This window comes from Salmo trutta, chromosome 21 (genome assembly GCF_901001165.1).
Source record: "Salmo trutta chromosome 21, fSalTru1.1, whole genome shotgun sequence".
Lineage (NCBI taxonomy): Eukaryota > Metazoa > Chordata > Actinopteri > Salmoniformes > Salmonidae > Salmo > Salmo trutta.
The window spans coordinates 46211778-46229526 of NC_042977.1; the positions used below are offsets into that span (position 1 = coordinate 46211778).

At 41.2% G+C, this 17749-nt stretch overlaps 1 protein-coding gene across 1 annotated transcript in view; it reads left to right on the top strand.

Annotated features, from left to right (window-relative positions):
- The window catches only part of LOC115157561 (sodium channel protein type 4 subunit alpha-like), a 101316-nt gene extending 85159 nt beyond the window's left edge, over positions 1-16157 (top strand). The window contains exons 18-27 of the mRNA XM_029705925.1: positions 743-897; positions 1337-1510; positions 6964-7086; positions 7388-7660; positions 7829-7882; positions 8004-8141; positions 9486-9590; positions 9813-9965; positions 13413-13530; positions 13706-16157. Of these exons, the coding sequence (XP_029561785.1) occupies positions 743-897; positions 1337-1510; positions 6964-7086; positions 7388-7660; positions 7829-7882; positions 8004-8141; positions 9486-9590; positions 9813-9965; positions 13413-13530; positions 13706-15066 (2654 nt within the window). The 3' untranslated portion in view covers positions 15067-16157. The remainder of the gene's footprint in view (positions 1-742; positions 898-1336; positions 1511-6963; positions 7087-7387; positions 7661-7828; positions 7883-8003; positions 8142-9485; positions 9591-9812; positions 9966-13412; positions 13531-13705) is intronic.
- The last annotated feature ends 1592 nt before the right edge of the window (positions 16158-17749 follow it).

The following is a 17749-nucleotide window of genomic DNA, read 5'->3' on the forward strand; positions in this document are numbered from 1 at the left end:
GTGGTAAATAGAAAACTATGAAAAATATAGATGAAAACTCTCTTGGTAAATACAGCTTATCATGAGGTACTCTACCTCAGGCCAGCAAAACCTTGAGACTTCCTTAACATTAGAGATCGCGCACCAGCTGTTGTTAACAAAGCGACACACACCTCCACCTTAATGTTACCCGAAGCTTCCCTTTCCGTCTTGATGATTCATAGAAAAAACAGCTAGATGTACAGTATTTTATCCATGTCCTTGTTCAGCCTTTGACGCCGAGAAACATAGGATATTACACTTCTTTAGGTCCCGTTGATGGGATAGTCTCAAACGGAGCTTGTACAGTTTGTTCTTTAGTGATTGTACGTTTGCCAATAGAATGGAAGGTAGAGACGGTTTATTTCCTCGTCGAAGTAGTTTCACCAAGGGAACCCACTCGTTTGCCTCTGTTATACCGTCACTTCCTCTCGAGTCCTGGGGATTAGGGCCTGGTTACGGGATGTGCAGTGCATTCATAGCTGCCGACTCGTTGAAGTAAAAGTCTTCATCCAAATCGAGGTTAGTGATCGCTGTTCTGATGTCCAAAAGCTGTTTTCGGTCATAGGAAATTGATGGCAGAATTACTAGGTACAAAAAAAGATCAGCGTAAAATAAACAACAACAAAAAAAACAACACAAAATAACAGAATTGGTCAGGTTCCTGTAAGACGACAGCTATCCATCTCTTCAGCGCCATCTTCTGTTTGTCTCTGTGTCTCAGTCTGTGTTCGCCACTGTAAGTGCTGTGAGATCAACACGACTCGGGGCCTGGGTCAGGCCTGGTGGAGACTGAGGAAGACCTGTTACCAGATTGTTGAACACAGCTGGTTCGAGACTTTTATTATCTTCATGATCCTGCTGAGCAGTGGTGCTCTGGTGAGACCAACCACCTTTTACCCCTTAGTCTTACCTGACCTCTCAACCTTCACCTCTGACCTCTTATCATCTTCATGATCCTGCTGAGCAGCTGTGCTCTGGTGAGACCAACCACCTCTTACCCCAGTCTTACCTGACCTCTTTAAGAGTCAGCTCATAGGGCCACATTTACGAAACTATTGCTCCATCAGTGCTAATTTGATACCAAGTGTCTTCAAAAGCAAGTATATATAAAAAAGGCATAAACCGTGCAATGTCTCTTTCTAGATCTTTCTATTATGTCATCTTTACTTAACTTTTTATTTACATTTTTTTTTACAATTTCACTAAACAGCTCGTTCCTATTCTTACAGCACAACAGCTGAATGTATTGGTTTTATCTAAGGCTTGAGAGGTTATAATCTGTGGTTTCTCTTTTGTCCCTCCTGCGCTGCTCTAGGCATTTGAGGACATCTACATTGAGAAAAGGAAAGTGGTGAAGGTTATCTTGGAGTACGCTGATAAGGTTTTCTCCTACATATTCGTCCTAGAGATGTTCCTCAAATGGATTGCCTACGGCTTCAAGAAGTACTTCACCAATGCTTGGTGTTGGCTGGACTTCCTCATTGTCGATGTAAGTGTTAAGCTTCGTACGTTGTGCCCCGGTTTATGTTCACAGTGAGAATAGAGGTGCAGGTAGCTAATGCATATAACAAAAGTTTGGGTGGTTTTCAGACTGGTGGTGAGAGCTGCTGTATGTTATGTACAGACTTATCTTTTTTGAAACTATCGGCCCGACCCGAGTTGAACTCTTTCTGCTTGCTTTCCAGTGAGTTTGGTTCGTTAAGGTCGGCTTGTTGACATTGGAGATAAACACTGTTTATTTCCAGCTTGGTTTGGGCTCGCTTATAAGCAGGCTGCCACCAGATATGTTATGTTGTGTAGGACCTGTGGTCACCGATTAATTGTACGTTGGTACCTCTTAAATGAAGGTCATTCATTTATACAGCGTGGTACCTACCTGTGGACGTGAGTTTTTGTGGCCATTATAACAGTATACCGGGAGAAATATACTGTTTATATGCATGTACAGGGTACACATTTTTAACAGAGTATAATCTTGATAGCGCCGCAGGGTCCATATCTCCACACAGTTTACCTTAATATTCTAGTGGCTAATTCTCCCTTATTTTAATATTCTAGGGTCTATATCTCCCTTATCTTAATATTCTAGGGTCTATATCTCCCTTACCTTAATATTCTAGGGTCTATATCTCCCTTACCTTAATATTCTAGGGTCTATATCTCCCTTACCTTAATATTCTAGGGTCTATATCTCCCTTATCTTAATATTCTAGGGTCTATATCTCCCTTACCTTAATATTCTCGGGTCTAATTCTCCCTTGTCTTAATATTCTAGGGTCTATATCTCCCTTATCTTAATATTCTCGGGTCTCTGTCTCCCTTGTCTTAATATTCTAGGGTCTATATCTCCCTTATTTTAATATTCTAGGGTCTATATCTCCACAGTTTACCTTAATATTCTAGTGGCTAATTCTCCCTTACCTTAATATTCTAGGGTCTATATCTCCCTTGTCTTAATATTCTCGGGTCTCTGTCTCCCTTGTCTTAATATTCTAGGGTCTATATCTCCCTTATTTTAATATTCTAGGGTCTATATCTCCACACAGTTTACCTTAATATTCTAGTGGCTAATTCTCCCTTACCTTAATATTCTAGGGTCTATATCTCCCTTATCTTAATATTCTCGGGTCTCTGTCTCCCTTGTCTTAATATTCTAGGGTCTATATCTCCCTTACCTTAATATTCTAGGGGCTATACAGTTGAAGTCGGAAGTTTACATACACTTGGTTGGAGTCATTAAAACTTGTTTTTCAACCACTCCACAAATTTCTTGTTAACAAACTATAGTTTTGGCAAGTCAGTTAGGACATCTACTTTGTCCATGACACAAGTCATTTTTTCAACAATTGTTTACAGACAGATTATTTCCCTTATAATTCACTGTATCACAATTCCAGTGGGTCAGAAGATTACATACACTAAGTTGACTGTGCCTTCAAACAGCTTGGAAAATTCCAGAAAATGATGTCATGGCTTTAGAAGCTTCTGATAGGCTAATTGACATCATTTGAGTCAATTGGAGGTGTACCTGTGGATGTATTTCAAGGCCTACCTTCAAACTCAGTGCCTCTTTGCTTGACATCATGGGAAAATCAAAATAAATCAGCCAAGACCTCAGGGAAAAAATTGTAGACCTCCACAGGTCTGGTTCATCCTTGGGAGCAATTTTCAAACATCTGAAGGTACCACATTCATCTGTACAAACAATAGTACACATGTATAAACACCATGGGACATCGCAGCCGTCATACCGCTCAGGAAGGAGACGCGTTCTGTCTCCTAGAGATGAACGTACTTTGGTGTGAAAAGTGCAAATCTATCCCAGAAAAACAGCAAAGGACGTTGTTAAGATGCTGGAGGAAACAGGTACAAAAGTATCCATATCCACAGTAAAACGAGCCCTTTATCGACATAACCTGAAAGGCCGCTCAGCAAGGAAGAAGCCACTGCTCCAAAACCTCCATAAAAAGCCAGACTACGGTTTGCAACTGCACATGGGGACAAAGATCGTACTTTTTGGAGAAATGTCCACTGGTCTGATGAAACAAAAATAAAACTGTTTGGCCTTAATGACCATCGTTATGTTTGGAGGAGAAACGGGGAGGCATGCAAGCCGAAGAACCCTATCCCAACCGTGAAGCACGGGGGTGGCAGCATCATGCTGTGTGGGTGCTTTGCTGCAGGAGGGACTGGTGCACTTCACAAAATAGATGGCATCATGAGGGAGTAAAATTATGTGGATATATTGAAGCAACATCTCAAGACATCAGTCAAGAAGTTAAAGCTTGGTCGCAAATGGGTCTTCCAAATGGACAATTACCCCAAGCATACTTCCAAAGTTGTGGCAAAATGGCTTAAGGACAACAAAGTCAAGGTATTGGAGTGGCCATCACAAAGCCCTGGCCTCAACCCTATAGAATATTTGTGAGCAGAACTGAAAAAGCGTGTGCGAGCAAGGAGGCCTACAAACCTGACTCAGTTACACCAACTCTGTCAGGAGGAATGGGCCAAAATACACCCAACTTATTGTGGGAAGCTTGTGGAAGGTTATCCGAAATGTTAGACCCAAGTTAAACAATTTAAAGGCAATGCTACCAAATACTAATTGAGTGTATGTAAACTTCTGACCCACTCGGAATGTGATGAAAGAAATAAAAGCTGAAATAAATTGTTCTCTCTACTATTATTCTGACATTTCACATTCTAAAAATAAAGTGGTGATCCTAACTGACCTAAGACAGGGAATTTATACTAGGATTGAATGTCAGGAATTGTGAAAAACAGAGTTTAAATGTATTTGGCTAAGGTGTATGTAAACTTCCGACTTCAACTGTATCTCCCTTATCTTAATATTCTAGGGGCTGTATCTCCCTTATGTTAATATTCTAGGGTCTGTATCTCCCTTGCCTTAATATTCTAGGGTCTGTATCTCCCTTATCTTAATATTCTAGGGGCTATATCTCCCTTATCTTAATAATATAGGATCTATATCTCCTTTACCTTAATATTCCATGGGCTATATCTCCCTTATCTTAATATTCTAGGGTCTATATCTGCCTTATCTTAATATTCCATGGGCTATATCTCCCTTATCTTAATATTCTAGGGGCTATATCTCCCTTATCTTAATAATATAGGATCTATATCTCCTTTACCTTAATATTCCATGGGCTATATCTCCCTTATCTTAATATTCTAGGGTCTATATCTGCCTTATCTTAATATTCCATGGGCTATATCTTCCTTATCTTAATATTCTAGGGTCTATATCTGCCTTATCTTAATATTCCATGGGCTATATCTCCCTTATCTTAATATTCTAGGGGCTATATCTCCCTTATCTTAATAATATAGGATCTATATCTCCTTTACCTTAATATTCTAGGGGCTGTATCTCCCTTTCCTTAATATTCTAGGGGCTATATCTCCCTTACCTTACCCGATAGTGATGTAGGGGCTAGGGGTAAAATCTCCCTTACCTTACTCCACAGTGCCATAGGGGCTAGGGGTTATATCTCCCTTACCTTACCTTGCTTCCTCTGATTTCACCCGCTGGTTCACAGATCGGCACAGACGTGTCTATAGCAGCTGTTAGGGTAAGTGGTAGTTGTGAGGTGAAAGGTGAGTATTGGAATCCAGGTTGGAAAAGCTACTGCATCAATAAAGTTTCTATGTTTCCTCACTCCTAAGTGCTTCACATTGAGATATCAAAAGCCACCGTCTCGTCTACTTTTCAAATCTAAACAACAATTGTCTTTTCAGCAGAAAATGTATTCAAAGCAATTATGTATTTTTTTTTCTTCCCATCCACTTGATAGTTAAAAATGCACAACGGACCTTGGCTTTTATATCATATAGAAACACACTGCCATGTATTCTAAGGTTTATCTAGAGAAGATCAAATGTATTATTGGACTATTGTATTTTACAGTTCCTCGTAGGTCATCGACAGGCTGAATGAAAAATGTTCAGACCGTTTTGAATAGTGTCGGTAGAATTTCAATAAATGCTAAGCTGTCTTGATGTTTTGCGCTGTAGTTTTACTATCTCAACAATATGCTGTAATATATTGTATGTGGTCAGTAGCCAGCTGGAGCTGAGGTGATTCATACTGTCTGTCTGCCTCTGACTCTGTCTGTCTACAGTGTATCTAGCTGGATAGCACAGTCGGAGAGAATTATATTATTTTTTAGATGTGTCGCTGGATTGCAGAAATGGTCAATGGAGGAGATCCAATGATTGTTTAAACACTATTTGTTATTTCTGGTTTCTATATCAACTCTCTAGCCTTTTGATGTTTGTTTTGTTGTGTACTTTCATGGAGCCAAAGACGTATTCTTTATCAGCGTATTTCATTTTCTGAGTATCTTCTTTAGATATATTGGACGAAATCCATTAAAATATACTTTTATAAAGAAATTATTGGGACTGTAATAGACCCTAAATTGCAATGACGGACTTAATTGGATCATACGAATACAAATTGGGCAATCAAATTTGGCAATACCATTAGTTTAAATTTAAAAAAAGGAGAATTGAACATTTTGTTAAACTTCTTTATAAAACCTCACTCTATTTCACATATATACATAGGTCTTATGTATATATAGCTGAGTATGTATGCATGTGCATTGGCTGTACATATTGCATACTTGTATGTGTTTTGTCCCTGTTCCATTTCAGTCATTCTACCAATAATACTTGTCATCCATGGACCATCTATCATGTCATTTTGATTCATAGCTATCACCCTCGGGCCATTCAACAGCGGAATACCATTCTGTTTTGTCCATTTTGGATGTAGAATAGAGTGGAAGTCCCCCCCAAAAACATTTTTTTAATGAAAAATATGCCACAAAACCAAAAAATTCTAAATTTTTCTAAATTTAATTAATTGTGTTCCTAACTGTAGAATGTCCCAAAATAATACATTGTTACAGTCTCTAAAGTGTTGGCTCTGAAATTCTTGTCTCACTGTCTGTTACTCTGTCGCTACTCTTCTTGCATATTTTTCTCTCCAGAAATTATTTGATTCATGATTTAGATCTGTAGAGCTTTATTTTATTTGATGAAAGGTTGTCAGTGATTTAACTGAAAGTATATTGTATCATACAACTTAGGTGGTAGGTTTGAGTGTGTGCATGTGTTTGTGTGTGTGTGTGCATGTGCGCGTGTGCGTGCGTGTGCATGTGTGTGTGTGTGCATGCATTGTCCTGCATCTGCGTGCGGATAATGGTGGGGAATTGGGGGTGACGTGGGGTCTTACAGACAGGGGAACCCATATGTTGTACTTTGATACTTGCTCATAAATTGCAAAACCCACAATCTTTATCAAAATGTGTTCAAGAGTGATGCTGAGGTCTCCTTTGAATGTTGGGATGATGGAGTTTGTATTGACATCTCAGTCTGAGCTGATTGAATGTCTCTGTGTGTCCTCTCCAGGTGTCGTTGGTGAGCCTGGTAGCTAACTCTCTGGGCTATTCTGACTTTGCTGCCATCAAATCACTGAGGACCCTCCGAGCACTGAGGCCCCTAAGGGCCCTGTCCAGATTCGAGGGCATGCGGGTAAGACGTTCTTTAACCTTGTCTTAGTCGATGTTCTACTTTCCCTGCTCTCTCATAGTTGGCCTATGTCAAGTTATTCTAGGAGATTCCACAAGTTATTATCATCAGCGAAGGACCAGAGTTTTTCCTAAGCTGGTCACGTGGTCAGGAAAAACTAGCGGTCCTATATCATAACTGTCTGAAGTGACAGTGGAGTCAGGAAAAACTCCAGCCCTTCATCATTAAACATAATTGATATGCTGTGTCTGTGCTGCGTAATAGACAACTTCTACCCACCTACCCGTGTTATCTCCATCCCCAGGTGGTGGTGAACGCACTGATTGGAGCCATCCCATCCATCATGAACGTCCTGCTGGTCTGCCTCATCTTCTGGCTCATCTTCAGCATCATGGGAGTCAACCTGTTTGCAGGGAAGTTTGGTAAATGTGTGAACCGGACAGGGTTCATCCACAATGCCTCCATCGTCAACAACAAGTCAGAGTGCCTGGCCATGAACGACACTCAGTTTTATTGGACTAAAGTCAAGGTCAACTTCGACAACGTGGGACTAGGATACCTCTCACTGCTGCAAGTGGTCCGTCTTTAAAAATAAAAATTACTATTTACATTTTTTTGTTTTTAGCAACTTATGTGTTGAAAGGATGCCATAGTTCTTATCGTTTGTCGATATATGAAGTAACATTTTTATTATTTAAAAAGGTTTACCCTATAATTGTGTCAATGATGTTCAATTTCCTTCAAGGCCACGTTTAAAGGATGGATGGAAGTTATGCATGCAGCTGTTGATTCACGTGGCGTACGTATCAATCTCTTTCCACAAATCTAGACAAATTCCTCATCTCATAAATACAATGAGTAGACTGCATTTTTATTTATAAAGATAAAAACAGGATCAACTAAAATGTGTGTGTTTCCAGGTAGAGGAGCAGCCAATCAGGGAGATCAACCTCTACATGTACCTCTACTTCGTCATCTTCATCATCTTCGGATCCTTCTTCACTCTCAACCTCTTCATCGGCGTCATCATTGATAATTTCAACCAGCAAAAAAGAAAGATAAGTATATGTGGCATAACATGTTGTTTTATGTCTCGACCTACTCATTTCACACTGTTGTATTAACAGCTGTCTGTATGGATATACAACATTAACAGCTGTCTGTATGGATATCTACAACATTAACAGCTGTCTGTATGGATATATACAACATTAACAGCTGTCTGTATGGATATATACAACATTAACAGCTGTCTGTATGGATATATACAACATTAACAGCTGTCTGTATGGATATACAACATTAACAGCTGTATATATACAACATTAATAGCTGTCCGTATGGATATATACAACATTAACAGCTGTCTGTATGGATATACAACATTAACAGCTGTCCGTATGGATATATACAACATTAACAGCTATCTGTATGGATATATACAACATTAACAGCTGTCTGTATGGATATATACAACATTAACAGCTATCTGTATGGATATACAACATTAACAGCTGTCTGTATGGATATACAACATTAACAGCTGTCTGTATGGATATACAACATTAACAGCTGTCTGTATGGATATATACAACATTAACAGCTGTCTGTATGGATATATACAACATTAACAGCTGTCTGTATGGATATATACAACATTAACAGCTATCTGTATGGATATATACAACATTAACAGCTGTCTGTATGGATATATACAACATTAACAGCTGTATATATACAACATTAACAGCTGTCTGTATGGATATCTACAACATTAACAGCTGTCTGTATGGATATCTACAACATTAACAGCTGTCTGTATGGATATCTACAACATTAACAGCTGTCTGTATGGATATCTACAACATTAACAGCTGTCTGTATGGATATATACAACATTAATAGCTGTCTGTATAGATATATACAACATTAACAGCTGGCTATATACAACATTAATAGCTGTATATATACAACATTAACAGCTGTCTGTATGGATATATTCAACATTAACAGCTGTCTGTATGGATATATACAACATTAACAGCTGTCTGTATGGATATATACAACATTAACAGCTGTCTGTATGGATATATACAACATTAACAGCTGTGTGTATGGATTTATACAACATTAACAGCTGTCTGTATAGATATATACAACATTAACAGCTGTGTGTATGAAGATCAGTGGAGGCTGCTGAGGGGAGGACAGCTCATAATAATGTCTGGAACAGAGCGAATGGAATGGAAACCATGTGTTTGATGTATTTGATACCATTCCACCCTATTCTGCTCCAGCCATTACCACGAGCCAGTCCTCCTCAATTAGTGTGCCATCAACCTCTTGTGATGTATATGTACTACATTAACAGTGAAGAATAATAGTGAATGCATTTGTTATACTTAGGTGGACAAGACATTTTCATGACTGACGAGCAGCGGAAATACTACAACGCTATGAAGAAAATAGGCTCTAAAAAGCCCGAAAAGCCTATACCAAGACCTACGGTAAAATACCAACTATGATAGGCCTATACCAAGACCTACGGTAAAATACAAACATTGATGAACTGTGACAAACATGACAGTGGATGTAATATGTACTCAAACATTGTTTTATAAATGCATTTTAGAATGAACCTGAATGATATTCGAACAATGGAAACTTTATGGATAGCCAACATGGCGTTAATGGATCTATGCCATCTTTTCATCTATCTATCTCTCCAGAATATCCTCCAAGGCTTCTTATTTGACCTGGTATCCAAGCAAGCCTTTGACATCATCATTATGATGCTGATCATCGTCAACATGGTGACCATGATGGTGGAGACAGACGATCAGTCCGCACGCATGGAGTCCATTCTCAACAAGATCAACCTGGTCTGTAGCATGATGTACTAGTACTACAGTACCCATAATTCTCTGTGTATGATGTACTACAGTACCCATAATGCTCTGTGTATGATGTACTACAGTACCCATAATGCTCTGTGTATGATGTACTACAGTACCCATAATGCTCTGTGTATGATGTACTACTGTACCCATAATACTCACGGAGTCCATCCTCAACAAAATGGTCTGTAGCAGAGATGGAAGAGGAAGTGAGATATCCCACTCCCCCATTTTTTCTGTTTCAATGAGGTCAATGAACTATGTAGACCAGACCCAGCTGCTATTGCATTGGTGTTTATGGGAGTGCCACCCCCTTAAGTAGAAAGGAACTTACCATTTTTTCCAATGGTAAATGGCTTGAGTGAACTATCTTAATTTATCCACCGTCTTTGTTCTATAGCATGATGTACTAGTACCCATAATGCACTGTACAACATATCCTGTAGCATGATGTACTACTGAAGTATTACAATATCTATAATGCTCTGTACAACTTATCCTTTTTTATCCTAGTACATATAGTGCATTCGGAAAGTATTCAGACCCCTTGACTTTTTCCACATATTGTTACGTTACAGCCTCATTCTCAAATGTATTAAATTATATTTTTTCCTCATCAATCTACACACAATACCCCATAATGACAAAGCAAAAACAGGTTTTTAGAAATGTTTGCAAATGTATTGTCACGGTTGACTTCGTCTTCCGACGATAATGCGAAATCGTCGTCTGAAAAGGAGGACCAATACGCAGCAGGTACGTGTATGCTCATTTTGACTTTTATTTAACTATCAACAATGAACGTACAAAAAATAACAAAAACACGAGAACGAGCGAACAACCACAAACAGTCTGGCAAAGCCTAGGGCTGAACACAGAACAATCACCCACAAATCACAAACACAAACACACCCTTATATATGGGACTCTCAATCAAAGGCAGATAGACAACACCTGCCTTCAACTGAGAGTCCCAACCCCAATTAACCAACATAGAAACACACTCACCAGACTAGACATAGAAATACATAAACAGACTATAAACCAAAACACCGGAAATACTAAATCAAACACCCCTTAACCAAACACACCACCCTGAACCACATAAAACAAATACCCTCTGTCATGCCCTGACCAAATTACAAAACAATGAACCTTATATACTGGCCAGGACGTGACAGTACCCCCCCCTTAAAGGTGCTACCCCGGAAGCACCTTAACAAAAAAAATGTACCCCTAAACAATACCCAAAAGAAAAATTCCCCCTTACTAAAGGGAGGGAAGGGAGGGTGGCTGCCGTCAACGATGGCACTGTGCTACACCCCCCCTCCCCAACCCACCTATTTTTGGAGGTGGCTCCGGCTCAGGCCGTTCCAGGCTGTCTGGGCAGTCTGGCAGCTCGGGACAGTCTGGGCAGTCTGGCAACTCGGGACAGTCTGGGCAGTCTGGCAACTCGGGACAGTCTGGGCAGTCTGGCAACTCGGGACAGTCTGGCAACTCGGGACAGTCTGGCAACTCGGGACAGTCTGGGCAGTCTGGCCACTCGGGACAGTCTGGGCAGTCTGGCCACTCGGGACAGTCTGGGCAGTCTGGCCACTCGGGACAGTCTGGGCAGTCTGGCCACTCGGGACAGTCTGGGCAGTCTGGCCACTCGGGACAGTCTGGGCAGTCTGGCCACTCCGGCAGTTCAGGGCAGTCTGGCCACTCCGGCAGTTCAGGGCAGTCTGGCCACTCCGGCAGTTCAGGGCAGTCTGGCCACTCCGGCAGTTCAGGGCAGTCTGGCCACTCCGGCAGTTCAGCGCAGTCTGGCCACTCCGGCAGTTCAGCGCAGTCTGGCCACTCCGGCAGTTCAGCGCAGTCTGGCCACTCCGGCAGTTCAGCGCAGTCTGGCCACTCCGGCAGTTCAGCGCAGTCTGACCACTCCGGCGACTGTTGACTGACGGGCAGCTCCGACGACTGTTGACTGACGGGCAGCTCCGACGACTGTTGACTGGCGGGCAGCTCCGACGACTGTTGACTGGCGGGCAGCTCCGACGACTGTTGACTGGCGGGCAAAACAATTAACCTTATATACTGGCCAGGACGTGACATGTATTACGAATATAAAACAGAAATACCTTATTTACTTGATTGGAGTCCACCTGTGGTAAATTCAATTGATTGGACAAGATTTGGAAAGACACACACCTGTCTATATAAGGTCCCACAGTTGACAGTGCATGTCAGAGCAAAAACCATAAGGTCAAAGGAATTGTCCGTAGAGCTCTGAGACAGGATTGTGTCAAGTCACAGATCTGGGGAAGGGTACCAAAACATTTCTGCAGCATTGAAGGTCCCCAAGAATACAGTGGCCTCCGTCATTCTTCAATGGAAGAAGTTTGGAACCACCAAGACTCTTCCTAGAGCTGGCCGCCCTGCCAAACTGAGCAATCGGGATAGAAGGGCCTTGGTCAGGGAGGTGACCAAGAACCCGATGGTCACTCTGACAGAGCTCTAGAGTTCCTCTGTGGAGATGGGAGAACCTTCCAGAAGGACAACCATCTCTGCAGCAATCCACCAATCAGGCCTTTATGGTAGAATGGCCAGACGGAAGCCACTCCTCAGTAAAAGGCACAAGATAGCCCTCTTGGAGTTTGCCAAAAGGCACCTAAAGACTCTCAGACCATGAGAAACAAGATTCTCTGGTCTGATGAAACCAAGATTGAACTCTTTGGCTTGAATTCCAAGCCTCACGTATGGAGGAAACTAGGCACCATCCCTACGGTGAAGCATGGTGGTGGCAGCATCATGCTGTGGAGATGTTTTTCAGCGGCAGGGACTGGGAGACTAGTCAAGATTGAGGGAAAGCTGAATGGAGCAAAGTACAGAGAGATCCTCGAGGAAAACCTGCTCCACAGTGCTCAGGACCTCAGACTGGGGTGAAGGTTCACCTTCAGACAGGACAAGCACACAGCCACACAGCCAAGACAAAGCAGGAGTGGCTTCGGGACTAGTCTCTGAATGTCCTTTGAGTTGCCCAGCCAGAGCCCGGACTTGAACCCGATCGAACATCTCTGGAGAGACCTGAAAATAACTGTGCAGCAACACTCCCCATCCAACCTTACAGAGCTTGAGAGGATCTGCAGAGAAGAATGGGAGAAACTCCCCAAATACAGGTGTGCCAAGCTTGAGGCATCATACCCAAGAAGACTCAAGGCTGTAATCGCTGCCTAAGGAGCTTCAACAAAGTACTGAGTAAAGTGTCAGATTCTAAAAACCTGTTTTTGCTTTGTCATTATGGGGTATTGTGTGTAGATTAATGAGGAATTTTATTTTAGAATGAGGCTGTAACATAACAAAATGTGGAAAAATTCAAGAGGTGTAAATATTTTCCAAATGCACTGTATGTTCCTGAAGATAATACAATGGTGTCCTGTCTCCTTATCCATACAGATTTTCATTGTCATCTTCACCACCGAATGCCTCATGAAGATCGTGGCACTTCGCTGCTATTTCTTCACCGTGGGATGGAACATCTTTGACTTTGTGGTTATCATTCTCTCCATCGTGGGTGGGTGGAACAATATAACCCTGAAATCAACCTTCAAAACAACCTATATATATTTCTGACAAGTGATCTATACTAACATTTCCCCAAATGTACATTTCATGTAAAGGTAATCAAATGTTTTGTCTTTAATTTGCTTTTGGTGTTGTTTCTTAATTTCTGATTTCAACACTTGCAGGTATCGTTCTTGCTGACATCATTGAGAAGTACTTTGTATCTCCGACTCTGTTCCGTGTCATCAGACTGGCAAGGATAGGACGCGTACTTCGACTAATACGTGGAGCCAAAGGAATAAGGACTTTACTGTTTGCCTTAATGATGTCCATGCCAGCGTTGTTCAACATCGGCCTCCTGCTCTTCCTCGTAATGTTCATATACGCTATCTTCGGAATGGCTAACTTCGCTTACGTGAAAAAAAAGGAAGGGATAGATGACATGTTCAACTTCGAGACCTTTGGGAATAGTATGATCTGCCTGTTCCAGATCAGCACGTCCGCCGGGTGGGATAACGTCCTGGAGCCCATCATGTCTAACTCCCCAGAGGAGTGTGAAGCCTACGTCGTCAACACCGGCACCAACGTCCGGGGAAACTGTGGCAACCCGTCTGTGGCAATCGCCTTCTGTGTCAGCTACATCATCATATCGTTCCTCATCGTGGTCAACATGTACATCGCCATCATCCTGGAGAACTTCAGCGTGGCCACCGAGGAGAGCACCGAGCCGCTGAGCGAGGACGACTTCGAGATGTTCTACGAGGTTTGGGAGAAGTTCGACGCAGAGGCCACCCAGTTCATAGAATTCTCCAAGCTGTCGAATTTCGCAGACAACCTGTCGGAGCCGCTACGCATTGCCAAGCCTAACAAGATCAAGCTGATCTCGATGGACCTGCCGATGGTGAGCGGGGATAAGATCCACTGCCTGGACATCCTGTTCGCCTTCACCAAACGCGTGCTGGGCGAGTCTGGCGAGATGGACGCCCTCAAGCAGCAGATGGAGGAGAAGTTCATGATGGCCAACCCGTCCAAGATCTCCCACGAACCAATCACTACGACCCTACGCCGCAAGCAGGAAGACGTGTCTGCCATCATCATCCAGCGCTGTTACAGACGCCACCTGGTGAAACGGCAAATGAAGCAGGCCTCATTCCTTTACAGACAGATGAACCTTAAGACCAACCTGAACTTGCAGGAGCACATAGTGGTGGACATAGAGAGGGCCCCGGAGACGGAGGGCCTCATCGCGGCCATGATAAAGGAACACTACGGCCCCGAGGGGCCCGACGACGAGGAGGAGGAGGAGCTGGTAGAGGTCATGGGGGTGATGGAAGGGACTCTGTCCTCCTCACCGCCATCTTATGACAGTGTGACCCGGCCGGGGGCGGCTAGTGACGTTGGTCAGATAGAACGGCTAGAAAGGCCGAGAGACTTAGTGTTAGAACTCAGGGAGCCTAGCCCCTCACAATCATATAGGGAACCTAGCACCTCACAAACATATAGGGAACTTAGCACCTCACAAACATTTGAAGAGACATTTCTTTGAGATATTGTTTTCAGGAAACATGTTTTTTTGTTGTTGTTTTGTTTACAACATGTACAGTATCATAACTCGGAACAACTCTCTCGGTACAAGATGAACATTTTTATAGCAGATAATACCCAGGAATTTCATAGTAAAATGCAAATATTGCTTTTCTATTATTTATATAAGACCCTTTGTCAATCAAACAATCATATGATATGTGTATTAATAATGTTTAGAAACCCAGGCACCGCTTTGAAGATGGCGATTGCACTAAAATGTATAAAAGATGCTTATAAACAAATATGTGATTTCATATATTCTGTCATAATGGTTAACCAGTAAGTGTAAATGACAATCAATCAGCTCTGAATAACATTTTGAAGTTGGATTATTTTGTTTTACGGATGAATAGAGATAAATATGGAGTGTTTAGATCTTGGTTCTCGTTTTGATTACAGATGATGAACTCTTATCTTTATTATCAAAAGAATGGCAGCTAGATTTGCTAAAATTATATTTATGAAAAAGTATATTTAAGTATATTTTCTTATTAATGGATATTTCAGGACCAATATTGTTGTTCTTTTCTAACCAATGAGTTAATATGGTAAAGACCACATTATTTGATCAGAAGTGTATAGTTTATATGTATATATTATGCACTAAATGTAGTTTATTGCATGATCGGTATATTAAAACCCCCATGGTGAAGGGTTGTGTATAGTACAAACTGCAGCATAATGTGCCTGATAATGGTTGTCTGTCATCTGCACACTTAGTCCCCTTTAACCATTTCATTTGACCTGTGGAAGTAGAAATATACATTACAAACATATGTTATATTGACCTACGTAAAGAGTTATGGGGGGGCGTTCATGTCAAACATTTATATCTAACTTTTATAAGGTATTTATATTTTAGGGTCATCTCCATGACGGTCCATACGTATCATAGGGTTCATAGCCAGAGCAATCAAATGATGTGTATACAACTCTATTCATTCTTTTTACATGAAAGTTGATAAGATACTTCCTTGAAAACCTTTTTTTCCGTATTACATTTAAACAGATAATCAATATATCAAACAATATTAAAAGATTTTTCCATAATTGGGAGTTTTCATTTTGTTACAGCTAGTTAACAAATGGTACACTATTGTTTTCTATACTATTTTATTTTAGTTTTTTTTGTTATAGCCTATAATTATTACAACATTTCTGCATATATCAGAATTGATTTATTTCAAATTCACTGTTTTTATCCCTCTTGTCTTTTTCTATTAGACACATCTACAGTTTGTGTCAATGCATACGAACATTCATGATCAAACTCAAAATACAGTACCATATGTTGAGCAACCTGAATAACCTGAACAATCCCCATATTATACTGTGTCTTCAGGTCCAAATCAAGACCCAAGACCGACGACTGTCTCTGTCTGTTTTCACAGTGAAAACTAGTTAGCTACAATGACCTCAATAGTGGACAGGGGTTTCCAGCCGTCACAGTTAAATCCCTAGCCGTTCCCTGTCCGTGTGTTGGAGAGAGAAAAAAAACAACAGCTGTGCACATTTGCAACCCTCCATTATTATACTGTGGCTGAGAGACTAACTGCTCTTACAGGTTCATTTGGTCTGTGATGCTTTGTGGATACTGCTGGAAAATGCATGTAGAAGATATAGGTTGTGCGTGAAGTGAAGCGTGACTACTGTAGAGTAAGTAAACGTCGAACAGAGTGCTAAAACACTTACTATAAGGAAATGAAATGAGCTATGACATTTTAATTCCGAAAAAATAATATATATGAAAAAATATATAAAAGAAATACAAAAACATTCTATTTGGTCTTTCTCCATCACTCCTATTGAATCACTTGACATTGGGCTATTTTTATTAATCTCTTAGGTTAGATTTGGTCTGCTTTCATGATCCTTCAAGTACTTACTTTTAATAAAAGCAGATATGTATTTTATTTAACTAGGCAAGTCAGTTAAGAACAAATTCTTATTTACAATGACGGCCTACACCGACCAAACCCGGGCGATGCTGGGCCAATTGTGCGCCGTCCTATGGGACTCCCAATCACAGCCAGTTGTGATACAACCTGGATTGAACCAGGGTCTGTAGTGACGCCTCTAGCACTGAGAAGCAGTGCGTTAAACTGCTGCGCCACTCGGGATAAAGTGTTATGTAAAACGTACAGTATTTAGATATGGAGGTTGGAATCGAGTTACTATATGAACCCTCCAACATTTTTTTGGGTTTGGAAAAAATATTCACAAGGGGAGCCAATTTGGATTTATCCCCAAAGAGATTTCCTCTGTGGTCGAGTTGGAGTGGTCAAATCCAGCAGGACCAGCTGGGAAAGAGGGATAATCTGTGTGTAAAAAAATCACTTGTTTTAATTACACACACACACACACACACACACACACACACACACACACACACACACACACATACACAGGCGCGCATGGACTCACACACACATTATCACACACAGACACTTTTAGCAATACGCACATGCATAAACACACAAACATGCACACACGCACTGACACACACACACTGACACACATGCCATACTTTTTCATCAAGCCTCATTACTGACAGATGCTTTAAATTTAATTAGTTTTTTTGTGCATGAAATACCAAAATATGCTGTGCCTTGAATGGATGTGACTTGGTCATTGATCTGATA